The sequence below is a fragment of the Leucopleurus acutus genome (genome assembly GCF_964270905.1).
Source record: "Leucopleurus acutus genome assembly, chromosome: 11".
Lineage (NCBI taxonomy): Eukaryota > Metazoa > Chordata > Mammalia > Artiodactyla > Delphinidae > Leucopleurus > Leucopleurus acutus.
In genome coordinates this window covers 99,140,287-99,167,019 of record NC_139152.1, presented here as the reverse complement: position 1 = coordinate 99,167,019, position 26,733 = coordinate 99,140,287, and the positions used below count along the sequence as shown (strand labels likewise).

Genomic DNA, 26,733 nt, shown 5'->3' with positions numbered 1-26,733 from the left:
CCTGCCATCCCCTGCGCACCCCTCCCTGGGCTGGAGCAGGGGCTCCTGGCTCGCTTTTCCCACTCGACAGGAGGAACTTGTCCCCCCAGGTGGCTCCCCCCTTAGACCCCCGTGGGCTGACACTTCTCACCAGGCGCCCACCTCCCTTCCCCGACCACCCGACTCCCAGCAACCGCCAATCACCGGCTCACGCGCCCTGGGTCTGTCCTGTTATCTGCTCGTAGGGCACCCACACCCCACCTCCAACCAAAGGTTAACTCCACGAGAGGGGAGCCCTGGGAACGGGGTCGGGGGTCTCCCCGCCTAGCCCGGAAGGCCCCCTCCAGAGGCCCAGAGCCGGCCCTGGGAACCTGAGCCCTCTGGGAGCGGGAAGGGGAGACCCCAGTGAGGCCGGGTGCAGCCCGAGGGTGAGGACCCTGGAAGAACGTCCTCAGGGCCTGGCATCGCAGACACAGCTCGAGAGCCGGGCAGACAAGTTTTATTCCACCCGCTTCCCACCCACAGCCATGCCAGGCCGAGCGAGGACGGGCTGCGTGGAGGGTCTGGGACAGAGGTGCACACAGGAGGTCACGCTGTGGCCCGAGGCGAGTGGGGGGCGGGGAGGCAGTTCTGCCACTGACCCTGGGGGGTCTCTCTGGGGGCCTGGCCGAGCTGAGGGGTTCACAGTCTGCATGGTGTGGACGCTGGAGGGCTGAGCAGGCTGGGGTGCAGGGAACGGCCAGGTCTGCTCCACGCACAGGAGGCTGCCCTGCACCTGCTGAGCCCCTGACGCGGCGACGGTCTTTTCGACAAAGACTCAGGAATGCCAAAGTGGCTGAGGCTGACGGGGGACTGGATGGGACAGAGTAGAAAACTCTCGCACTCACGCACCGCACAGGCGTACACGCGGGGTCAGTAAAAACACAAGGCCTGGGTCACACGACACTCTGCCGGCCCCCTGCCCCCTCAGACTCAGACGTGCCACAGCCACCGCCCCGCCCAAAGTCAATGAAGATCCCTTCCGAATCCGAGTCGACCGACTCCAGGATCTGGTCCACCAGGTTCTCGGGGCTGGAGGAGGCCGGTGAGCTGCGGGCCGGGCCTGGGCCAGGCTCAGGGGGCTGCGCTGGGGGATACAGTCTGCTGGGGCAAGGCCCCGACGGGGGCGCTGGGGAGGGTCTGAAGGTCCCAGCAGGGTCCTGGCCGGATGTGTCAGCAAAGCCCTGGGGCTCGGGGCAGGACGTCATCTCGGAGACCGAGTGCCTGCGGATGCCCGTGCCGCCGGCCACCGCACCCTCGGCCTCATGCTCCGCCACGGGGTTCAGCAGTGGCGTGTTGTAGCTCTTGGACCGCACCACCGGGTTCTTGGCCAGGATGTCCCCCGATCGGGAGCGGCGCAGGAAGTGCTTCTCTGCATACAGACAGACAGACAGGGCATCAGGCAGGGGGCCAGGGTGGGGCTGGCCAGATGCTAGGGAACACCCACTGCAAGCACCTACTTTGCGCCCAGCTCTGCAGGAAGGGACCGCTACAGGGAAAAGCCCGGCCGGTGTAGATCCTGCTGGGGCAGCCTGGAGGGGAGTTGGGGTTTCCACCCCAGCTCATACTAGGTCCATCCCTACGTGACCTCCTCTCCTCGGTCTGGCCTCTCAGCCTGGAACGGGGGCGGGGGGCCTCAAGTCAACCGCCTGGGTTCAAACATGCACCTTGCCAGTGACCTGTGCACGTGCCTCAGTTTCCTCACCTGCGGAAAGTCAACAAACCCAAGCACTTGCTAAGGGCCAGCACTTTCTTAGGCAGACACAGCCCCTGTCCTCAGAGCTGGAGTCCTACTGTGTGTGTGTGTGGGACTAGAAACTCCTCTGGGTGGGCCACAGGTCGGGCAGTGGCAAGTGCCCGGATGGGGCAGCACATGAGGTCAGGGCTGGGGTTTATTCTGAGTGTGTGGGGTGACCCCGGGGGTGGGAGAGGACGGATATAGGGGCAGGTCTCAGGCTCCCACTCAGGACCCTGCAGTTCCCGAGTTGACCACCAGGTGGCAGGGCTGAGCGGGATGAACCAGAGGCTGTCCTGGACCACAGGACACAGGCTCCCTCTGTGCCTGGCAGGGGTCTCGGTGTCCAGGGCCACACAGACCTCAAAGTTCCTCCAGCTGCTGGAGCCCCGCCGGAGCTGGGACATGCTAACTGGGCAGGTTTTATAACTGCAGGTGGGTGGGCCCTCTGGACGAGGGGACACTCCTGATGAGCTCTCGTACCGCTGTCCCCTTGGTTCTCTTCATGCATTTCTTCCCAGGCCTGGATCCTCCCTGCCCTTCAGCTCCCAGTCTGGCCTTCCCTGAGCTCCCCGCCCATGGCCCTCATGTCACCTGGGCACTGGTCCCCTTGGGCGCTCATCTGGGGATGGTTTACTCATTGGTCTGCCTCCCCTGGTGGACAAGAGCAAATGAGGGTGGGGCTTGGTCTCTGCTGAACCGTCAGGACCAAGAACAGGGGCTGGCGCACAGTTGGTGTTAAGTTTACAGTGCTGAACGAACCGACGGGGCCAGGCAGCCCCAGGACACCCAGCCATGCCCACTTCACAATCCCTCCACACCCCCTGTGAGTCCCCAAATAGGCCAGGACTTCTTGGGCTCCGGGCCTTTGCACATGCTGGGTCCTCTCCCTCGTCAACTCCTGACTTTCAGGACTGAGCTCGGATGTGACCTCCGTGGCAGGTGCGGGGGTCTCTGCTGGGCTCTCAGGGGAGTCACTGCAGCACCACTTGTGACGTCAGCCCTTGAAGGAGGGACCCTACGTGACCCACCCTCTGCCCAGTGCCCTGCACACAGCACGGCCGGTGGATGCTCAGGTCAGGTTTGCCGTGGCCGCACATCTGGTTCTGCATGACTCCCCTGGGAGGCCTGGGCCCCCGACCGGGCAGAGGTGGATGGGGCCAGGGGTCACCCTGCTCCCACCCACGCCCAGGCGACACCTACCCAGGATGCAGGAGTGTGTGAAGGCACCCTCGCTGGAGTAGAGGCCGTAGGTGCCCAGATAGGGCGACACCACCTTCTGGATCAGCGTCTCCAGGCGCAGGTAGTCCTTGGTCACTCCCCGGGACTCGTGCACCCCCTGCAAGAGGGAGGGGTGCGGGGGTCCGCTGGTCGGCCTGTTCCCTGCCTCCCTAGCCCAGCCGTGCTCAGCTCAAAGGCCACCACGAACGGCGCCCTCCCCCTCCCCCGGGGTCCTGGCCCCCATGGCGGTGGCCCCGCACCCTCCCTTCCCAGCCGTCTCTTGGGTTGGGGCCTCTGAGCCACCCTCCTGCTTTAACGCCCTCGTGGCTGCCCGCTGCACACAGGAGCCCGCGTGGCTGGGAGACCATGATGCCTGCGGGAAAGGGGTCTGTGGCCAAATTAGGCTGGGCACCCTGCACCTCCCCCTCGGGACAGTTGTGTGTCCCCTTCCGTGAGCTGGCTTCCCAGAGGCTCTGGGCAGTCCTGGGGGGCCAAGCTCATTCACCTGGACCCGCACCCTCACTCCCTCGCCCCAAGGAGCACTGTAGGCAGGACAGGCTGCCCCCTGGGCCAGGCCCAGGTCCAGGTCTGTATCCAAGCTGAGTGGTCAAGGCCCGTCCATCTGATAGAGCCGCCCCTCCCCCTCCCACACTGCTTCCCCGGCCAGGCACCGTCCAGCGCCTCCCAACACCTCCCCTCGTTCATAGCTTTGAAGGGTTTTCCACCCCTCCCATTTCACTGGAGTCAAAGCCTGGAAATTGAGGCTGCCCACGGGACAGCGGTGGCCTTGCCCACTCAGCTGTGAGCTGACCAGGAGGCAAGCTCTGGGTCCCCAGCGCCCCCGGAAGAGGGTCGGGCACACAGCAGGTTTTTAGCGAGTGCTTGCTGAACGAATGATGTCTCTAAACGAATGAATCATCCCCAAGGGGCTGCCAGCAGTTAAGAAGCAAGATACACCCAGGTTAACGTTGAACGACGATTCAAGACAGCGAGAACCCAACTCTGTGCTGCCTACGAGAAACCCACTTAAACTATTAAAGACACACACAGACGAGAAGTAAGGGAGTGCAGGACTGTATGTGAGAACACGGATCACAGATCACGATAACACAGATCACAGCACGAGGAGCCATGTCAATTTCAGACAGGACAGACTTCAGACCAAAGCAATCTATCAGGGATAAGGAAGGTCATTACCTAATGGTAAAGACATCACTTCTCCGAGGTGACATAACAATCCCTAATGTGTACGGACCTAACACAGAGCAGGAAACTACGGAGGCAAAAAGTGACAGGGCTGCGAGGACAGAGAAATCCATCCTCCTAGCTGGAGGCTTCAACACCCCTCTCAGAAACAGATCCAGCAGGCAGAAAATCAGGAAGGACACAGATGAACCCAACACCACCATCAATCAACTGGATATAACTGACATCTATAGACAACTTGTCCAATGGCAGAATCTATATTCTTCTCAAGCTCACGTGGGACATCCTCCAAGACAGACCACATTCTGGGCCATAAAACACACCTCGACACATTTAAAAGAACAGAAATCGTACAACGTCTGCCCTCAGACCACCAAGAAATTAAACCAGGAATCCGTAACACAATGATAACTGAAAACCCCCAAACACACGGAGATTAAACAACTCCCTTCTAAATGACACAGGGGTCAAAGAAGAATTTTTAAATATTTTGAATTAAATGAAAATGAAAACGCCAACGTCCACATTATCAGGATGCGTCGAAGCAGTGCTTAGAGGGAAATTTATAGCACTGAATGGACACATTAGAATATAAAAAGTCTACAAGCAGTCTCGTAAACGTCCACCTTAGGAAACTAGACAAAGAAGAGCAAATAAGTCCAAAGTAAGCAGAAGAAAAAAAATAAGAATCAGCAGAAATCAACGGAATTGAACACAGAAAAATGGATGGAGAAAATCAACAAGACCAAAAGCTTTGAAAAGATCAATAAAACCCACAAGCCTCTAGCCAGACCAGCTGCGGACAAGAGAGAGAGAGAGAGACCCAAACGACTAACGTGAGAAACGAAAGCGGGGACATCACTACAGACTCCGCGGATCCAGCTGTGTTTGGACAAGGAGGGGGTGCCCCCGGAAGTCATCCAGATGAACCTGGAGGAGCCGCCCCCGCCCCCAGCAACAGTGCCGTGGATGAGGATGCCGTTACTGCTGAGCTGTGCTGGGCGTTTCACAGACTTTGTGTCCCTTCATTCCCAGCATTTGTTTCTGGTGTCTGGTCTCTGCTCCCCATTGCCCGGTGAGGAAATGCGGGCCCCGGGGCTGCATTATTTGTGTACCACGCTCAGATGCAGGGCTGGTACTCAGCTTCTGGGACCCCGGTGAGAAGGAGCTTTGATTCTGCACGTGAAGCATGGGGCACATAGTAGGCCCTCAAAAGATATGGACCAGTAGCTGTGACCTCAGATCCATCTGGGACTTGAAAACAGTGGGGACAAGTTCACCGCAGGGCTGGGACAAGGCCATTCAAAGTGGAGGCCAAGGCGAGAGCAAAGGGTTGTGTTTGGGGGTAGGGGTCGCCCCCAGGAGGGGTAGAAGGACACTCTGGGGGAAAATGGGGCCAAGCCCAGAAGCTGCATGAGGCACAGCGACCACCAGGGGGCAGCACCACCCCGGCCTGGCCGCCACCCGGGTGCTGTTCATGGGATCAAGATGAGACCTCATTCCTTGGCTTGAAATCCCAGCCTCATCACTTCCCGCCCCCAAGAGGAAGTGCACCATGGAGGACTTTGTGTCGATTTCTCCTCGTTATCCTTCGAGGAAATAGGCCGAGGGATGCAATGTCCGCCAGTCGCTGCCCTGCGTGGCCGCCAGGACGACCACCGGCTCCCACCGAGTGTAGCCCCTCGACCCTTCTAACGTCCACATTCATCAGCCCCTTCTTTGCTCTGGAATCTTCAACCAGCTGCCCTGGGCCCCAGGACCAACCTCACAGACATAAATTTAGAAGGACTTCCACGTGCATGGGTGGGTTGAGGACAATGAACAGGGCTGGGAGCCTGTCAGCCTCAGGGAAGGCCAGGCTCCCAGCCATCACAGCTCCGGGCGAGTGAGGACTCTACTTCCCCACCTGTAAAATGGGGCGGTTGACGGTGCTCATCCTGGGGCTGTGACAGTGAGACAGGCTGGCAAACTGTAGGGTGCCGTGCCCGCCACAGGGCTTGGGGCGCAGCAGTTTCCAGAAAAGGTCCTTCGGAAATGTCTGGAACTGCTGTGGGGAGCGGGAGGCGGTGGCCCCCAACCTCAGTGACTGACCGATGGGGGAGTAAAGGCCTGGCCCCGCTGCCCTTGAGGGACACTCTGTCCACACTCCTGGGCTCCCTGTGGGCTCCCGGGCCGGCCTTCTTGTGAACGAACCCACACCTTCGTCCAGCTCCTTCTCAGCCCCCGCTGCTTCCTGCTCCCTCCCAGGTTTCTCCTGGGAGTCCCTCCCCACCCCCGCCCTCCCCCACCGTTGAGAAGTCACGTGGCCCCACACCCACATCTCAGGCTCTGTCTCCGGGGAGCCTGGGACATGCCGCCTGTGCCCGTCACCGGGCTGAGCGCAGCCCCCACGGGCCCCGCGCACCTGCAGCACCAACAGCATCTGCACGACGGCGGGGGGCACGCGGGCGCGGGCCCGGGCCAGCGCGTCCTCCAGCTTCACACTGAGGGTGATGATGTTCCGGAAGTGCAGCAGAGCCAGCTGGCGCACCGACGGCTCCTTGCCCTGCAGACGTGGGGGCCGCCGCTATCACGTGAGACCCTTGCTCCCCTGCCCCCACCAGTTCTGGGGCCAGATACAGGGACGGACCACTGACCCCCAGATCCCCTTCCACCCCGTCCTCCTCCCCAGATGACCCTCGTTCTGCGGAGAGAGGGCCCCACGCGGCTCCCTCAGGCAAGGGAAGGGTGGCTGTCACGCACAGAGCCCCTACTGCGGGCAGGGCACGGCCTACTGTGTGCTGCTAAGGGCTTCCCAAGGTTCTGAGCGTGGAGCTGTCCTTATGCCCGTCTTGGGGGTGGGGAGCAGGTTCTGGGAGGCCCGGGGGCGAGCGCAGGCGCAGATGGCCCACACGTGGCAACAAGGGCAGAGGTGTGCCCACCCCCAGGCCGGGATCGGCTGTCCCTGTGGCCCAGGAGCCGCTCACCTGCACCGGGTAGAAGACGGCCTGCAGCGTGGGCAGCACGTCGCTGAAGAAGAAATCCCAGGTCTCTGCCAGCGAGTCCAGCAGCTTCTGTCCTGTGGGCACAGGGACCGTCACCATTACCCCAAGGGGCGCCGGCAGATGCTTCCCGCCTTCCCAGGTCGCGAGTCACCTCTCCTGGCAGCAGGAGGACGCGGGAGCTGAGGGCCGGGCCCTGGAAGGCCCCCCCACCTGCCAGGGTGATGGGCCCGGATGCCCAGCTTCACCCCCGAGCCCCAGCTGCCCCACTAATAAAACGGGGCTGTAGCAGGGCGAACCCCTCAGAGCCGACAGGAAGAAAGGAGATGAAGCAGGGCCTGGGGCAGAGAGGTGCCGGTGGGTCCGTTTCCTCTGCACACAAGCCCTACAGGCACAGCCCGACAGGCGCTCCACTCACACCCTTGTCTCATCCACCCTCCCCCTCCTTCCGCACACCCATCGGTCCGTCCCTCTGTCCACCTGACAGACATTCACACAGCAGCTATGCTGTGCCAGGCCTGGCACTGGGGACCCAGCTGAGCCCAAAACTACTCCAGTCCCACCACGTGACACGGCAGCAGGACAGTGAACAGCCACCCTGGCGAGGGAGGAGTGACCCCTAGCGGGCAGATCAAGTGCCTGGGCCTCAGAGGTGTGGGTCTCTGCCTCCAGGGCCTGCGTCCCCACCACCCAGGCTGCTGGGCTGGGATCTGGGGAGCCAGGGAAACCGCATCCAACAGCAGCAATGGTCCCAGGTACGAGGGGGTCACGCAGGGAGAGCTTCCTGGAGGAGGTGATATCCAAGCTAATTCAGGAGGACCATTTTGCCTGGTGGACTGAAACCCTTGGCACATGAACCATGGAAGTACACGTGTGGAAAGCAGGCATTTGGACAAGCTCTGTGGGCCTTTCTGCCGGCTCTGGGGAAGCAGCAGCGCCAGTCACAAGGTGGACAGACCCTGGGGGTGGGGACAGCTGAGGTGCCCCCCAGCCGGCTCTGCGCTCCCCCAGGAAACGCCAAGTGCTGAACCCTCAGCCCCTCTGCCTGGAAGGAGCGGAGAGCTGGGATGAAAGGCTGCTGGGTCAGGATAAGCAGGCCTCCGGGACATGTCGCCGAGGCCTCTGCTGCTTGGCGGGACCCCACCTGGAAGCCAGACTAGCGGTTGGCTGGAGAAACACGGCCGTGGTGGTGGGCATCGCCAGGAGTGGAGGGGCCAGGGCCACGGGCTGGCCAGCCTCCCAGAGCGCACCGCCCATGCCTGACTCCTCAACGTTTCCGTGGGAACCAGGAGGTCGGTCAAGGGCCTTTGCCTCTTGTGCTCCCTTTTCCTGGGCTCTGAGCCCCCCAACCCCTCCCCCCCATAAAGCCCGCGGGTCTGTGTGGGTGCCGGGATCTGGGAGGGGAGCCTGGTGGGGGTGACTGTGGTGAGGGCGGGTCCACCTTTCCATGCAGCCCGTCTGCCGGCACTGGAGCACCCTGGCTGGCGGCCAGCTCCTGGTCCGACCGGGGGCCCACAGCGGGCTCTATGGAACCCAGGACGGTGGGTGCCCACCACCCGAGGACCTCTGCCTGCATACAAAGGTCCCTTGAGGTCCCCGCCGTCACCGGCGAGAAGAAAGGCGGCTCAGTTCCCCAGGCGGCCGTGGGGCGGCTCTGGGCGCGGGCCAGGCGGCGTCTGCGGAGCGCAGGCTGCTCTCCAGCCCGCGGGGCGGAAAGGGGATGTCGTACAGTCCAGGCCCCGCCAGAGCCACACGCCGACCAAGGGGCCAGGAAGCTCGGCTCCGTGCCCTGGCTGGGCTCTCTGCTGCCCGGGAACTGCAGTCTGGGGACACCAGGGTCGGCAGGGGTGAGTCAAGCACACGGCGTCGAAGTCCCGCCCTGGGGCCCCAGGGAGTCCCTCAGCCCGAGCCTCAGTGTGGTCCTCTGTAAAATGGGCGTGATCAACGTGTCCACACTCAAAGGCCAAAAGCTACCCTGTAGCAAGTGCTCAGCTGTTAGCCTGGCGCTGACTAGCGGGCCCGCGTGGTCTGAGGCCGCGCCGACGCTCAGGAGGACGCACGCCACCCAGCGGCCGTGCCCTTGAGCTGAATCTCCCAGGATGGGGCGTGGGTCAGCCTGTCTGTCTTCCTTTCTTCAGTCCGAATGTGCAGGCCCTGGAGACGGGAATGCACCAGGCTGATCTTAGCTCAGATCTTAGTGGTGACCACAGGGCAGTCGGAAAGGCCACAGCAGGGGCTTGGAAGAGGGTGGCCAGGCTCGGAGGAGAGCGTGTGAGGGCTGTCGCAGTGCAGTTTGGTGGCCTGACCTTAACAGGCTGGGATTCCTGCAGGGCAGGCAGAGCCCAGGGCCCGGAGCCTGCAGAAACCCTGGGCTCCCCCTCGGAGTCCCAGAGCGTCCGGCTGCTGAGAAGCTACCCCCGCTGCAGCTGAGCCCACCGAACCACCACCTTGAATGTGGCCCCAGGGAGGGAGGCCTCCACCTCAAGACCCCTCCAGGCCTCCCACTTCCAGGAATCACTGTGCTCGCGTTCAAGGCCTTGCTGGAGGCTGGAGGGGGGCAGGTGGCCATGTCCTGGGCTGCCCCTCGTGGGGCTACCCACCACCTCCAGCAGAGGCACGGGCTGAGGACATGGCTGGCCGCAGGGAGTAGTCTTAAGGAAGAGCTCTCCCTGGGACCCGGTAGTAGGCAGAACGGGGAGGCTCCCAAGGCAGCCCCTCGGGGTGTGATGTCAGCCACTGTCCCCACTGCATTGGCTGAAGGGGGGCAGATGTCCTCTCGATGTTCCGAGGCCTGACTCAAAGGCTGCCGCTTCCACGCAGCCCTCCCTGACCGCCAAGGTGGAACTAGCCCTTCCTTCCCCAGGGCTTCCCTTCACTTTGACATTCATCACAGTGGACTCTCACTGTCTGGTCCATGTCTGTGTCCCCAGCTGGGCTGTGAGCCCCTGCCAGGCAGGGCCTAGGTCCATCTCCAGGTCCCCAAAGGCTACCTGGGGCCTGACCTGTAGTAAGCACATGGGTGGAGCCTGTCTAAACCCCTGTGCTAAGGTGGGGACAGAAGGAAATGACAGTCTGTGGCTGGAAGGGAACTGGAGGCCGGGCCCCCTGGCCCCCAGCCTGGGGCTCCGTGCCTGTGCCTGAGGCCAAGGGCGGTTGGATGGGGTCGGTGCTCCCTCCTGGGTGGCCTGGCGGACACGGCCACTGCGGGCAGGACTCCACCAAGCCACACAAAGCGCCTCTTCTGCTAAGGTCCCAGCTCCCCTGGGCCGGAGCTGGTGGGAGGGCAGGCACTGCCGGAATGTGCTGAGCCTGCTGGCTCGGTGCTGCCCCCTCCAGGAAGCCCGCCCGGATGCCCAGCGGCCTGTGCCTCCTACCCCCACGTCTGTGGTCCTCACAGCCCTTCTCGGGCTCCTGCCTTGGCTGCTTCCCCTCGACACACGCAGAGGCGGTGCAGGAGGAACACAGGACACGTGGCTCTGAGGTACGCTGAGCACCCCAGGCCTCAGTCTCTGCCTCTGTGAAATGGGCTAAGACCCGTGCTTCCTGGGGTCACTGAGAACTTGAGGAGGAACCTGGAGCAGCACAGAGAGGAGTGCAGGCTCAGGAGCCAGGCTGCCAGGTAGGGCTGTGGGGCTCAGGCGAGTTACTCAGCCCCTCTGTGCCTCAGTTTCCCCAAGTGTTCAGTGGCTACAACAATGGAAGCTTCTTCACAGGGTTGTGGGGTGATCTAGGAGTCAGGCAATGGAAACTCTTGGGACAAGCCCAGCACAGGGTGAGGACGTGCGGCGGCTGGTGCCTGGTACACAGAGGGAGGGTCGTGACCTGCACAGGGCCTGACACACAGCGGGCCCGTAGCAAGATGTGCCGGTTTGAGCTGTGTTCCCCCCATAATTTGATTTCTCTCTACACCAACTCACTCCTGCCGGGAAGTGTACACACAGTACTTGTCACCCCCAGCCCACGGGCACAGGGAGCCCAAGGGTTCTGGGACCGGGCACATCCTGCCAGGGCTCTGGGCCTGGCAGAAGGAGACAGCGGCCGGCCAGGACCTCCCTCTCCTTGCTGGGGCCCGAGCTGGGCAGCGAGGCCAGCTGTGACTTGTGGGCCTTCCCCTAGAAGGGCAAAGGGGGTGTGCTCTGGAGTCGGGATGCCCTGGGTTCGAATCCCACCTCCACCCCTTACGTGCACTGTGGCTATGGACACGTTGAGGGCCATTGCTGCGTTGTTCCCCATCTGTGAAATGGGTACGGTGACCCAAAGGCCTCACAGGGTAGGTATGAGCATTAAAAGAGAAAATTTGCCCAGAAGGCCCCGCACCAAGCCTGGGCCCCAAACCCTGGCAGGGAGCCCACATCCGCTGGTCCTCCAGGCGGCAGCTTCCAGCTCTACCTCTTCCCCTGGGTCTAGGCCAGTTCCCCTCCGGTCCTCAAAGATCCTGATGGGGGTTCTCCCAGGCTGCTGGGACAGGGTTCACGGGGGCCAGAAGCCCTCGTGGGCAGTGAGGTGAAGCAGGGGCCTTCTCCCAGACATCCCTCAGCCCTCCTGGGCCCCAGCAAGATGGGGGGCAGATGCTCTTCCCGGCAGGGTCCCCTCCCGGGGTCAGATCTCAGCCCTGCTGCCCTCGAGGCATTGCTTCTGCCCCTCTGGACTCTCTCGACCAGAAGGGCCACACCACCCACCCACAGCCCCAGGTGCAGCCCATGTAAGGCCACGGTTCCCAGCGGCCACCCCGCGAGCAGCGTGGCCTGGCACCCGGTCCCAGCAGCGGCCACCAGACTCACCTTCGTAGAAGCGGATCTTGTCCCGCAGGATCACCATGCCTTTTGTCAGCAGCTGGTTCTGCAAGGCACACGTGGAGGTGCTGTCACCGCCCCAGGGGTACCCAGGGCCCCAAGGCTCCGCCAAGAGGCAGCCGAGGCCCAGAGGGGGAAGGACTCACCGACATCCCGGTCCAGTCTTTGCAGAGCTGGAACCTCAGCTCCCCGGGCGCACGTGGGCAACTGACCCAACCAGGCTGTCCCAGATGGGAGGTGGTGCGGGGACCCCACCCTCACCGCCCCCGAGAGACAGGCCAGGCCTGGGCCTCCTGTTTCAGGCTCAGCGGGCGGGCAGGCGGCTGCCCCCGCATCCCACAAGGAAGGAGGGACTTTCGGGCAAGAGGGGCCCCGGGACCAAAGGCCTGGCTTGAGCGCTGCCATCACCCACTGCCATGAGGCTCCAACGGCAGCCCCCCTGCACTCTCACCCTGGGCGTGGCTGAGTGACACCCCGTGGTCTCAGCAGCAGTCATAGCAGCCAGAGGGTAGAAACAACCCGGGGACCACAGACGGACGGATGGATAAGCAAGACGTGGTCTCGCCGCACTGTGGAATACTACTTGGCCATAAAAAGGGATGAGGTTCTGATACAGGCACAACATGGGTGAACCTCGAAAACTCTGTGCTCAGCGAGAGAAGCCAGACACAAAAAGCAACGCGCTGTGAGATCCCACTGACGTGAAATGTCCACACAGGTAAATCCAGAGACAGAAAATAGACTAGTGGTGACCTAGGGCTGGGGGAGAGGGCAAGGGGGGTTACCGATCTATAAACATGCGGTTTCCTTTTGGGGTGATGAAAAAACCCTGGCATTAGCAGTGACGGTTGCCCAACTCTGTGAACACACTACATACCACTGAATTGCACACTTTCAGTGGGTGTGCAGTATGGTTAGGTGAATTACACCTCAATAAAGCTGTTAAATTAAAAAAAAACCAACCCTAAACCCACAGGATGGGAGGAGCCGCAGGCTGGTCCTCCCTTCGCCCTCCCCCGGGAGGGTGGGCACCATGCTCCGAGGCTGCGTGAGGACGCCCCTGCCTGCAGCATCTCCGCCTTCCTGCCTGTGCGACCTCGGGGGTCCTCTCCCCTCCCCGAGCCCCAGGGTTCCACGTGTTCATCCACTTTGCAAGCCTGTGGCCGCAGCGCCTGGGACAGCTCAGCCTCAGCGACACTGGTGCCACGCTAACATCATCGCTCAGGGCCCTGGGGACCCACCCCGATGCTCCAGGAGGAGGTGGACAACTAATCACAAAACTGACCTCGAGCCGCGCCACGTGCCAGGCGGAGTGGTGAGTCCTCACCTGCATCTCACCGTATAACCTACCCAACAACCCACACTGGCTAGACGGGGGAAAGTGAGTCATGGCCAGGTGGAGACCTTGAACCCAGAGCTCCACGTACCCACCGGGAGCCAGTGGCCCCTACCCCCGCCCTTTCTGGCCAGCTCAGGAAGCAACCCCTCAGGAGAGCACAGAGCACCCACCTGTAGGTACTCCGTGAAGAAGGACCCCAGCTCCGTCTTCAGCAGCTGCCTGTGGGCGGGAGGGCAGGAGTCAGAGACCCCACGGTGCCAGTGAGGGCTGGGGGCCGCCTGCAGCGGGACACCCACCCCCTTAGCCCAGTGACGTGAGGACGTGACTAGATATTTCTCCGAAGATACACAAATGGCCAATAAGCGCGTGGGAAGATGCCCCATCGTGAGTAACCAGGGGGACACGAACCCAAACCCCGAGATGGTACTCCACCTGCACTAGTGCTGTTAGAATCAAAACCCCAGGCGGAAAAGAAAAAAGCCGGGCAGTAACAAGTGTCGGTGAGAATGTGGGGAAATTGAACGCTCACTCACGGCTAGTGGGAACGTAAAATGGTGCAGTCTCTGTGCACAACAGCTGGGCGGTTCCTCAAAAGATTACAGGTAGAGCCGATATATGACCCAGTCATTCCGCCCCAGGTGCAGACCCGAGAGCAGTGGAAACGCAGATCCACACAAGGTCTCCTACACAGATGCTCCCAGCGGCGCTGCTCACAACCGCCAAAAGGTGGAAACGACCCGAATGTCCATCAACAGATGACTGGATAGACACAGTGGTGTTTTTCACACCATGGGGTATTCTCTGGCCATAAAAAGAAACGAAGCGCTGACACCTGCCCCAGCCTGGATGACCCCCGAGTGTGGAAGACCATCACGCTGTGAAAGAAGCTAGATGCAAAAGGCCACACGTACGCAGGACGACTCCATTTATATGAAATGTCCAGGATGTGCAAATCCATGGAGACAAAGTTGACTGGTGTCGGCCAGAGGCTGCTGGGGGAGGACGGGTAACCAGGAGAGACCATTGAGGAGTACAGGCTTTTTTTGGGGCGGGTGAGGAAAATGTTCTGGAATTAAATAGTGAGAGTTATACCAGCTTGTGAATGTACTAAAAACCACTGAACTGTACATTATAAAAGGATAAACTGTATCTTAAAAAAAAAAATCTATATCTATTTGGTGGTGGCCTGGGGCTGGGGGGAGAGGAGAATGGGGACTACCGGTCTATAAATATGGGGTATCCTTCTGGGGTGATGAAAAAGCCCTGGATTTAACAACAGTTGCACAACTTTGTGAATACACGAAACCACACACACACACTCACACACACACACGTATATAAAATGGCAGAAAACAAGAATGACGGCCAGACATCAGAGCTTTGTTACCCTGCACCATCCCCGGCCCTTCTCATGGCTGGGCAAAGCCGAGGGATGCAGAGGCGTATTAGGAACATGGGGTTCCTGGGGCCCCACCCCTGAGTGGCCACATGAGCCCAAAAAAAGCAGGACCCCCTGCAACGGTCACACACATCAGGCCTGGGAGAGGCAACAAGCCCCTGCTGTGACCGCAGGCAGCCCCCTTCCCTCCCTGGGCCTCGGTTTATCTGTCTGTAAGGGCCATTTAGGGTTGGAGTGGGGGGACCCTGCCCCAATTACCCTTTTACTCCTGCCCCAAGCTGATGAGGAGGTTTGCATATTCTTTTGCTGTAGGGACAGGGTGGCACAGGCCAGGGCGTGAGTGAAAGAGCACAGAGTAGGAAATGCCTCCTTGCGGCAGCTGTGACCCCGGGCAAGTCTCTCGACCTCTCTGAGCTCCAGCCTCCTCCACTAAAATGCAGGACTAATGCCTCGGCTTCGCAGATTCCCTCAAAGCTGGTCCATCCTGGGCCCCTTCACAGGCGCTCAATTCTCAGCTATTCACAGGAAATGAGGGGTACTCGGCGGGGCTGTGATTGCTTTTCTGGGAACAACACTCCCATCATTAGGCAGGTGGGTCCTTCCTCTTTTTTTTTTTTTTTTAACTTTATTTATTTTTGGCTGCGTTGGGTCTTCGTTGCTGCGCGCGGGCTTTCTCTAGTTGTGGCGAGTGGGAGCTACTCTTTGATGCGGTGCACGGGCTTCTCATTGCGGTGGCTTCTCTCGTTGAGAAGCACGGGCTCTAGGTGCGCGGGCTTCAGTAGTCGCGGCACGCGGACTCAGTAGTTGTGGCTCGCGGGCTCTAGAGCACAGGCTCAGTAGTTGTGGCGCACGGCCTTAGTTGCTCCGCGGCACGTGGGATCTTCCCCGGGCCAGGGCTCGAACCCGTGTCCCCTGCGTTGGCAGGCGGATTCTTAACCACTGCGCCACCGCCACCGCCACCGCCACCGGGGAAGTTCCAGTCCTTCCTCTTTTAACAGAACAAATACCCTTTGTGATGCTTAACACCAGCGGGGCATGTGGGCGTTATCTTGAGCCACTGTCCCAGTCCCTCCCCGTTTCCCCTGAAAAGGAGTCTTCAGGAGGGTGGGGGTGAAGGCCACAGGACAGGGCCTGGGGTCAAGGTCCACGTGGTGGTCACCGCCCACCTGGGCTCTAAAGGCAGAACCTGAGGCTGGTGGACCCACGGGGTGGGGGGGGCAGGCCTCCCACCTGGCACAGCCCTCCCACCACTTACAGACCCAGGCCTGGATGGGACAAACGACCACTCACCGGACGCCCTCGTTGAGGCTGAAAAGCTCCTGGTCGGGCAGCCCCTTGCGCTGGAAGACGGCGATCACCCCGTTGTGGATGCTGCGTGGGGGACGGAAGAAGAGCGCTGCTGTCCAGAGGCCCTAAGACCCCTCCCCTCCTTCCCTCTCCCACTGAGCCCCTCCTGCTCTCCTCGAGGAACAGAAGGGGCCCGGTCAGAAGCAGGGCGCCAGTCCTTTCGCTTCGAAGGCAGGCCTGGAGCACAGGGACTGGCCGCCCCATCGGACCCCGTCCGCCCCAGAGCCTCAATTCCCATCTTGAGCGCCAGATCCTGGGCTCCCAGCCCCAGCCTCCCTGGAGCCCCAGGCCTGCCACGGGTCACCTCTCCAGGCTGTCACTGGGTTACCTTCCACACACTCTGCCTCCCTTCCCATGTTCTTGAACCCTCTGCCTCCAGGCTGGAAACTAGGGGACACCCTCTGAAGGTCTCTCGCACCCCCAAACATAACCAAGTCCAACTGGCTTTCTCACCCTGTGCTTCCAGGTGCCTGTGAGCCAGCGCCTGCCTCACTGAACTGGGTACCTGTGTTATCTGCACCTGGCCCCACTGGGGAAGCTGCCCTCACCACAGGGCCTTTGCACATGTCCTTTCTTCTGCTTGGTCCCCACCCTCACCCCCCACTCCTGTCTACGTGGATCCTTCCTTCAGGTCACAAGAGGTCACAGCGTTTACAGCACTTGTCAGTGTGCACCTACGTGTTTATCCGGGACTCGTTTGACTGACTGGTTCCCACGGCCATCTATAAACCTCGGCGCACAGGGCCCTGTGCCGTCTATGACTGTGTGCTCTCACCTGGCTCAAAGGAGCAGCCTGGTGTTACCTGGTGAAATTCATCCTGACTCCCTGGCCCTCCAGGTCCTCCAGACCCTGAAGCCCCAGCAATCTCTACCCGCTAGATCTCTGCTGCACCCTTGTCTCTCCTCCATGCTCGCCTGACCTCTGATCGCACAGGCACCTCCTCACTGCACTCAGTGGCCCCTGCCCTGGGCCCTGCAGGTACAGCCCAAGGCCTGAATGTGGCATTCAAGGCTCGTCTGGAATGGTCCCTCCCCGCATTCTTGGGCACCCAATGCTCACAGAGCACTGGAGCCGCCAGGGGAGCCACACCTCAGGGTCTCTGTACCCACTGCCCTTCCTACCTGGGGCGGGGGGGGGGGCGCCTTATGCTATCTACTAGGCAAGGAGCTATTCACACTGGAGCCCTGGCTCAGAGGCCACTGCCTCCAGAAGCCCTCCTGACCGCCTCCCTTCCCCGTGCAGACTTAGGTCCCGGCACTCTGCCGATTTACTTTCATGTTAGCCCTCACCACCGGCCATAAGCTCCCAAGGGGGAGAACCAGGTCTGGGGGGCTCCACCGCCCTCCACTCAGGACTGGGTTGCTGCTCTAAACTCACCACTGCAGACGAGCTGTGTGATTCTTGGTGTAGAGGGACAGCTGGACACGTGCTGCCGTTCACATCATGGAGTAGGTGGGGGCCACCAAGCTCCTGCTGCCCCTGTCTGCTCTCACCAGCTCCACCCTTCCCAGCAATGTGGACTGGCCGCCCACTTTGCAGATGAGGAAACTGAGGCTCAGAGGGACCAAGCTCTGGGAGGCCACAGAGCTCGCCCAACAGCTGCCCCCTCTCCCCACGGAGCCAGGTGTGGGCAGGGCTTCCAGTTCCGCACCCTGGAAGGGGCAGGGCAGGGGCAGGGCCCCGCAAGCTAGGTGGGTGAAGGCAGCTCTGAGCAGTGCAGGGACGCACCCCAGGGGTCCACAGCTGGTCCCGACCAGGCCAGGCCAGAGGCCTTGTCACCTGACCCGACGATGCCTGACTACCCAGGCACCTGGTGTTGAAATGTTGCTTATTCGCATGTCCAGGCACACATGCCCTCTAATTTCTGTTTCCTGCCTGTGAAATGGAGGCCGCGAATGTGCCCACCCCCAGGTTGCTGTCAGGACGAAAGCCCGGCCGGCGCCGAGCCTTGGTGTGTGGTCACGGCCGGGACTGTGCTCGGCTCTGTCAGAAGTGCCTGGTGAGGGCTTCCCTGGTGGTGCAGTGGTTGAGAGTCCGCCTGCCGATGCAGGGAACACGGGTTCGTGCCCCGGTCCAGGAGGATCCCACGTGCCGCGGAGCGGCTGGGCCCGTGAGCCATGGCCGCTGAGCCTGCGCGTCCGGAACCTGTGCTCCGCAACGGGAGAGGCCACAGCAGTGAGAGGCCCGCGTACCGCAAAAAAAAAAAAAAAAAAAAAAGTGCCTGGTGGGCCCCGGCGAACAGTCACAGTAAGGCTGTTCCCCGTTTACAGTCTGACGGGAAGTCTAACGGCTGCCACCCTGAAATCCTAACAGATGCGGACTCGTGCCCAGCCTGGGGGCTGCTGGGGGCAGAGGTCAGACCTTCCCAAACCTGCAGGAGCCTGGGAGCTGGCAAATGGGGCGTCCTGAGCATGGCCCCGGGGGCCCGGCCCCTCCTGAGGCTCAGAGGGGCCTTGCCAAGTCCTCCCTGGGGACCAGGCCTCCACCAGGCCGAGGGGACAGCGTGGGGGACCCTCGTCAGCCTCCCAGGCCTGGCCCTGCTCTTCTCACCAGCCTTTCCAAGTCCCTCCCCCCTCCTCCTCCAGTAAGCCTTCCGGAGGGAGCGCAGCCCACTCTGGTCCCCGGCCCAGAGGCACCTTAAGCCACAGTTCTGGATGGGAAGACGGGCTCTTTGGACAAGTCTTTCCCCGAGGCCCTCAGGGGTCCATCGCCATCTGTGTCACTTGAACCGTCCCGCCCCTGGGTCTGAGCAGAGCTGGCCTCCTCCTGCCTCAGGGCCATCATCCTTGCTGTTCCCTCTCCCTGAGGCTCACTGTGGCGTCAGGTCCCTCCCCGCTCACACCTGTGTGCAGAGAGCATTTGATCCCGGCTCCTCTGGGGGGAGCGGAGGTCTATTTGGTTTACCACTTAGGCCCGGCTCCCCCCAGCCCGGGTCTCGCACCACCCTACGTGTATCTGAGCGGCGCCCCGGCCAGCCCTAGGGTCACCCTTGAGTTCTCCTATCCACACCCCCACCCAGCCCGGCCTCCACCCTGGTGGACCCTGCCCCTGCCCTTCCCACCTCCAGCCCTGAGGCTCGTTCAGGTGCGGGCCTGGGGTTGAATCCCAGCTCTGGGCTTCCCTGCTGCCCGCCTCTGGAGACTGGACCGTGAGTGCCTCAGCTTCCCCCTCCATACAATGGGACTCAATCACAGCCCTTGTGGGGTTACGTGCGCCATGGCATCATCAGCAGTGCCTGCGGGGGGGGGGGCAGGATATGTGCCCCCGGAAGCATCCCACGGCTCAACCATCCGCCCCGGGGTTCCTCCATCTCCTTCTAACCACACCATGAGGTGGGGACTGTGACAGCCCAGGCTGCAGAAGGAAACACTGAGGCTCAGAGAAGCCAGCGGACGGCCCAGAGTCACACAGCTCGATGCCCGGCAGGGCCAGAAGGGAGCCCGGGGCCCACCGTCCTCCTGCCCCCCACAGCTGCTCAACCTGGGGTTGGTGGACAGGCAAGGCCCCGCTCCTTCCCGTTTCTCTGAGGCCTTCTTTCCAAAGTCCAAGTTGGGTCAATAACAAAGCCCTGCTGTGAGCCGTGGGAGAGAGAGGAGGAGGGGTGGGGAGAGGAGAGGCCCTCATGTGACTTATCCCCCCAGACAGAAGTGCAACTCCGGCCCGGGGCCTCCCACACCGAGGCCCAGCCGGGGGCACTGGGAGCAGCCCCTGGAAACGGCAGGCGCCCCGGGGCACTTCTGGGTGAGGGCCGAGCAGCAGCTGACCCATCACCTCCCCTCTCCGGGCCTGTCGCTCTGCCCCATGTAGGGAGACAGGAGGGCAGTGACAAGTCTCAGCATCTGTCACCTGAGCACGGGCTGAGGGGAGATGCCCGGGACCCTTAGTGGGGACCCACGGCATGCAGGACGGTGCCAAGGCCTGCTGCCACCAGGGGGGCCGGGGGCCCTGTGGTCAGGCTTGGGGGGGAAGGGCTGATGGTGAGGCCTCTGGGGGCACCCGCCTGTAGCAGCCCCGGCTCGGCTGGGGCCGGTGTGGTGCTGCGAGCAGGTGGGACCCCAGCGGGGCAGGTCCCTGGCCCACCTGCCCACACAGGAAGGTCCGGCAGAGAGTGCGTGGGGGACCCCAAAGCCTGGCCTCTGGGGGGACAGACAACACACCTCCGGGAACCCTCGGAGAGGCGGAGAGGCCTAGAGGTGGAGCTCTGCCCTTTCTCAGGCCCTACCCTGCTCTGGCGCTGCCTCCGGAGCCTCAGAAATCAGAGAGGGGGGCAGGCCTCCGCCAGGTGCCCTCCTCACCCTCTCACTTAGTGTCCCCAGAAGGGCGACCCGGACCCCGAGAGGGGCTAGCACTTCCTCGAGCCCCTCCCCCTGCTGTCGAGGCCTGGCTCTTTCTCAGGAGCTGGCCTGTGGGCGCGGGTGGGCGCGGGTGGGCGGAGGCGCTGGGCTCCACCGGTGGGCCCGCCTGGGCTCCCACCCCGGACGGCCCAGGCTCTAGTCCCCCCTCTGCCCTGTCCATCCAAGGGTGATCAACCCTTGAGTCGATAACAAAGCCCTGCTGTGAGCCGCCGGAGAGAGGGGAGGCGGGGTGGGCAGAGGAGAGGCCCTCATGTGACGTATCCCCCCAGACAGAAGTGCAACTCGGGCCCAGGGCCCCCAACATCCTCATCATTACCCCAGGGGCCCACGGCCGGCCCTGAGAGATGAAGCCCTGCTCCGCTCTGCCCCGGTCGCCCCGGGGGAAGCACCCACGGGCCTCCTCTTCACGCCCAGTGAAGGCACAGGGGAGGCAGGCGACTCGGAACCCAATCCGACCCCCTCCGGGCCTCAAGGTGACCCTCTGGCAGATGCGGGTACTGAGGGCACCACTCTCAGGCCTGTGGGCCGTTCCCACGCTCACCCTGCTTTCAGTGCCCTGGCCCTGGCTTACACGGCCCCCAATTCCCAGCCCTGCTCCTCCCTGGGCTCCAGGCAGGAACTCAGCTTTTCTCCAGAGCCCCACCTGCCCAGGGAGGCAGACGCCTGACTGTGCTGACCCCCCGTCCCGACAGGCTGCAGGGGGACAGCGGGGTGCCCACGCCGCCCCCATGGCTGCCTGGCCGTACAGTCCCACCCGTGCAGCTGGAGGGCAGGTTCTGGACGCTGGGCTGGGGGCCGGGAGGTGGAGAGCGGATGGCCCTGAGCCCCGACTGCTGGGAGAAGTGAGGGCCCAGGGCGCAGGGCGGGGAGGGAGGGAAGCCCAGCACACGAGTGTCCTCTGGCTGCTGTAACCAAGGCCCACACACAGCGGCTGCAAGGCAGCCAAAGGCTGGCTTTTGACAGCTCTGCAGCCGGAAGCTGTGTCAGTGCCACAGGGCTGGAATCAAGGTGCGGCTCCTTCACGGCTCCTCCGGGCGAGAGTCTGCTTCCCGGCCTTTTCCAGCTTGGTCAGGACTCCTCCCTCCATCCTTACAGCCAGCAGTGCGGTGTCCTCAGCCTCTCGGTTCCCATCCTCACGGCTCCTTCCTGAACTCTGACCCCTGGGCCTCCCTCCCATTAGCACCCTTGTGGTGACACTGGGCCCACCTGGGCCATCTCCCCATCTGAGGATCACTTACTTAATTACATCTGAAAAGTCCCTCTTGCCGTGTAAGGGAACGTATTCACAGATTCCCAGACATCTTTGAGGGCCGTGACCCTGCTGACCACTCCCAGACCGCCTCAGAGCGGCAGGGGGCTCAGGACCCAGGCCCGACTCAGAGCAAGTTGTCCGTGAGGGTTGGCCGGGAAGCCAAGCACCGGCCCCCCACTAACCTCCACCCCCCAACTCCCAACCAACCGGTCACCCTGAGGGCTTCAGCCAATCTCCTCCGGCCCCTGAGACCCCATGAGGCGGTGGCAGAAGCTCTGGACTTAGACCTGGGCAGTGCCCACACCTCTGGACCTCAGTACCCCCATCTGCAAGATGGGGGTAGCAAGTCCCACCTTGAAGGCCGTTGCAGGGATGAAAGCAGCTTCTCCACGCCTGGGGTTGGGACAGGGCCCGGCACAGGTCGGGGTTGGTGGGCGCCGCCGTCCGGGGGATGGGGCAATCACAGGTCCGGTGCAGGGCGCCCTGTGGGCTGTGGCCAGCAGTGGCCCCGTCCAGGGCCAGGGGCGAGCAGGCGAGGAGGGAGGGCTGCACCTCGGGCTCCCACCACCAACCCCCGCCCCGCCCGGCCCCAGCAGACACCAACTCACACGTGTCCCTGGGCAGCGGCTTCAAGTCAGGCCAGGGTTCAGACCTAACGTGAGCAGGGGCTCTTGGCCAAGTCCCTCTCCTTCTCTGGCCTCAGTTTCTCTACCTGGATGCTAAGGACCATCAGCCCAGCCTCGGAGGTGGTCCCGTGGGAACGAGAGGGCGCGCGCTCCACCTGTGCGGGGCCTCTGCTCTCACAGCCAGAAGGCGGGTGGGCGCCAGGCTCGCCAAGCCCCAGGCATTCGGGCAGATCCAGGCCTGGCAAGGAGTAGGGCTCCATAATGGTGTACACCCTCTGGCCCAAACGCGGGCACAGGGGACTCCTGCCCGCCCCCCAGCGGGCCCCTCAGCTCAAGAACACGACCTTCGTGCAGCTGGAGGCCTTGCACACGCGTGGGGTGCACACCCGGCGAGGAGCTAACTGGGGCCAACACAGGGACAGACAGGGACACAACATGCCATGCCCGGGCCCTTCGGGAGGGAGGGGATCAGGGGCTCCAGGTGGGAGTGACAGGTGAGCCTTCTAAGCCAGCCCTGTGCCCTCCCCTCTGCAGTGCCCTGGGCCGGGCACAGGGGGCAAACCCGTCCCGTAAAGCAGCAGCAGGGGCTTAGGAAACAGCTTCTGACGGTTCTGTTCTAGTTTCCGGTTTGTGAGTGTGGCCCAGCCGGCCGGCAGCCCGGCGCCCAGCACTCAGACCTGCCCTGCGCACGTGCAGAAGGGAGCCCGGGCCCCCTCTGTGTGCGGTCAGCACCCGCGCTCCCCCGGCTTATCCACCTCTCAGCGCTCAACACCACCTGCTCGGACCAGTGCCGGAGAGCGAATGAATGAACGAATGATCGAGTGGCTAGGTGAGTGCACGGATTCCACTATCACAGGAGCAAGCTATGTATTTTGCCCCAAGTCCAGATGAGGAAACAGAGGCAAAAGGAATTTAGGGGATGGACCCAGGGTCCACTGTAGTGGGTTGAATAGTGTCCCCTAGAAATTCACGTCCACCTGCTACCCCAGAGCTTATGTGGAAACAGGGTCTTTGCAGATGTAATTGGTTAAGAATCTTGAGACCAAGTCATCCTGGATTTGGGGTGGCCGCTACATTAGGGGGCCCAATGACTTTCTAAGAGAAAGGAGAGGGAGGTTTGGACACAGAGAAGGTGGCCAGATGAAGAGAGAATCGGAGAACGGGGTGATGCAGCCACAGGCCAAGGAGCCACTGGGAGCTGGAAGAGGCAGGAAGGAGCCTTCCCTGGAACCTCCAGAGGGAGCGAGGCCCTGGCGACACCCTGATGTGGGGCTTCTGGCCTCCAGCGCTGTGAGAGAACGAACCTCTGTGGTTTTAAGCCACAAGTTTGTGACAATTTGTTACGGTTGCCCCGGGAAGCTAACGTGGTCACGTGGAAAAAGGGGGTTCATCTTGGACTCAAAATAAGGAGTCTGCAACCTAGCAAGGCAGGACCTGTACTGTCCCGCCCCCCAAGGCTGTGTCCTGGGGGGCCCCGGCAGGGAGGACTGCGACGATCGGGGCTGGGCAGCTAGGCAGCGACCAGAAGAGGCCCCGACCTCCCCGTGGTACCTGCGGAACGCTGGCGGGGAAGGCACTGCCCCTCCCTGGCTCAGGGCCCCCTCTGCCCAGGGAGAGCGGTGGCTCCGCTCTGCGGCGTCCACACGGGCAGGCTTCCTGGTCCTCTCTGAGTCCCCCTCTGCACCTCTATATGGGGTGTGGTAGTCATAACTCCCTCCCTGGGCTACGAAGGGCACCAAGGGCCACGAAGGGGCCCGGCACGCAGGAGTGCAGCATGGCAAGCGGGGCTCGTGGGTCCAAGGGCTGGGCGGCTCGGGGCCTTAGAGACGCCGGCTGTGGGCCGGGCCGCTGCCCTGCAGTCTGCCCGGCCAAGGCACAGGATGGCACTGAAGTTTGAAAGTTCCTTTAAGTGAGAAGCAGTGGGGGGGACCCAGGCGGCCTCTCCCTACAGGCACCTCCCTGAGCTCCAGAAGACTCCGAGCCTACCCCAGGGTGCCCCCACCTCTGCCTGGAGAACCCCTCGGCAGGAGAAAGCTGCTGGTGGTGAAAGCTCAGGGACCAGCAGACGCCTGAGGGGCCCCCCCAAACCCTGTCCCTACAAGCCCTCCCTGACACGAGTTTGTCCCCAGCACGAGTTTGAGCTTGAAATATAAGTTACGGAGGCCCTACCACGTGCCAGGCACGTGCTGAGGACTTCAATACAGATCTTCACATTTAATCCCCACAATGGCCCATTTTACAGAAAAGGAAATTAAGGACCAGGGAGGCTAAACAGCTTGCTCAAGGACACGCAGCAGGGAAGAGGCAGAGCTGGGATTTGAACTAAGTCTGTTTGGCTCCTTGCACTAAACCACGGCAGAGAAACGAGGAGGGAGACTGCTTCTCTCCGCAATTCTGCGAGAGGAGGAAACGCCTCTGAAGGCAGTGTGCAGTCACTGAGCTGATGATATTACCCAGCGAGAGTCCTTCCTTCTCTGTCCCCACACCGGTCCTGTAAGAAGGAATGTGCACGCCCGCTGACCGATAGGGAAACTGAGGCAGGCTCGTCCCAGCACTCAAGCAATTCGCAACTTGGCAGGGGGCAGAAGACAAGCACGCGACTGGACGACGGCGTCCTGCCTAGTGCACAGAGGAGGGTCTCAGGCTGGAAGCCCTGTGCCCACCGTGACGCTCATGAAACGACTGATGGACAGAATAAATGAGTGTCCACACTGACAGCTGGTTTTCCGATGGCCAAGACCACAGACGGTGGAGCATCTGGCAGGGTTTCACTGCCGGGTGTGTGCGGTGACGGGGGCACAGCCCCCTGGATAGCCTGCCCTACTCTCTTCTCCTGCTCTCCCATTTTCCTTTTGGTGGAAATATCTATTGTTGAAAAGGGCTCATGAGCAAACACCGTGGGGAATCCCACTAAATAAATCGTCTCTTTTCCGGAGATCCCAGCCTTGCTCTTCAAACCAAGTGGGAGGGAGTGGTGGGACTTCCCACGCCCCTGCTTGTCTGGGAAGGGCCCGCGGGGGGAAGGTCGTCTAAAGAATGCCGGGCAGCTGCTGCACCCCTGCTGACAGCTGGGAGGGCAGGGGGCCGCTCAAGGGAAAGCCACCCGCCCACTGCCGACCAAAGGGACCTAAACGCAGAACAGGAAGCGCAGCGGCAACCCACCGACTGCGCCCGCGAGGCTTATCTGCGAAATGGGATAAATACTTCCTGCTCTATTTACCTCCCAGGTTGCCATGAGCACTGGAGCGAAGACGTGGGAAGACCCCGGGGGGAGGGCGGGGGAGGCTGGCTCTCGGGATCCAGGCCCACCCCACCACCCACCAGCTGGGCGCGTTGGGACCAGCCCCGGGTCTGCGGTCTCGTCCCTCCGTTCTAGATACACGTTGCACTAAACTTCCCTTCCCGTCCGCACAACTCCGGCGGAGCAAGTTCTCTACAAACTGTAAAGTGCCGCGCTGCCCCCCAGCACAGTTCCTCGCTGGGGGCCGGCCCTCGCCCGCGGACCTGCTCCACGTCTCCCTCTCCCCTGGCTCTGGCACCCGGGGCCAGCGGCCCGCGGGCCGGCCGGGAGGGCGCGGCCTTACCTGTTCCAGGTGGCGTTGGCGCAGGCCCGGCGCTGCTGCGTGCCCCGCTCGTCCGCGGCGGCGGCGGCCGGCTCTCTCTTGCCCAGGTCACTGAGGCTGGGCGAACTCATGAACTTCAACCTGCGGAGAGTCCTCATGGTGACCCCGGCGACAGACTCCGCGCCCACGCGCGCCCGGCACCTCGCCCTGCGCCACGCCGCGCCGCGGGCCCCGGCCGTTGCGGCGCCCTCTACGAGGAGACTTGGGCAAAAGCAGGAAGCCGAGCGGCCCTCCAGGGTCCCGCCCCGGCCCCACGCCTCCGCCCCGGGCCCCGCGCCGGCCGCCCCGCCAGGTTAATCATTGCTCGGAGCGGCCGCAACGTGGAGCTCCCAGAGCGCTGCCAGTAGCGCGGACTCGGCGCTAACGGGCCCGGGGGCGGGGTTCAGGGCCGGAGGCGGAGCATGGTAGGCCCCGGGGGCGGAGCAGGAGAGGGGCGGAGCCGAGGCGGGGCCTCAAGAAAGAGGGCGTGCGCAGAGGCGGGACCAAGCGGGGCGGGGCCACGAGCTGGGGGCGGGGCCGGGGCCTCCGCGGCCTCGGCCGCCGCGTCCCACTCGCCCCGCCCCTCCCCCAGGCAACCCTAGTCCGCCCTCCTGGGGTCGCACTCTGGCCCCCTCTGTCCTTCCAAGGGCCACCAGTGCCCACAGGAAATCAACACGGACGACCGCACAATCCAACCCCAAGCACCCACCCAGCGCCGGCTCCTGCGGCCACACCCACACGGTGCTCAGCTTCGTGTCCGCTCCCAGACCCCTAGTGCTGTGGTTATCTTTCCCCTTCTTGCCATCCCTCCCCACAAAGGCTGTGCCCACACAGATCCCTCAGGACCCCGCCACGTGG

The 26,733-nt window shown here is 62.6% G+C and overlaps 1 protein-coding gene across 1 annotated transcript; it reads right to left on the bottom strand.

Annotated features, from left to right (window-relative positions):
- Positions 1–776: 776 nt before the first annotated feature.
- On the bottom strand, positions 777–26,071 carry PRR5 (proline rich 5). The gene is made up of 8 exons (XM_082851223.1): positions 25,858–26,071; positions 15,983–16,063; positions 13,464–13,512; positions 11,943–12,000; positions 7,147–7,238; positions 6,585–6,725; positions 2,957–3,092; positions 777–1,390 (listed from the first exon to the last, which is right to left on the bottom strand). Exons 1-8 carry the CDS (start codon positions 25,992–25,994, stop codon positions 915–917), a joined length of 1,170 nt encoding a protein of 389 aa, XP_082707349.1. The 5' UTR covers positions 25,995–26,071; the 3' UTR covers positions 777–914.
- Positions 26,072–26,733: the final 662 nt, after the last annotated feature.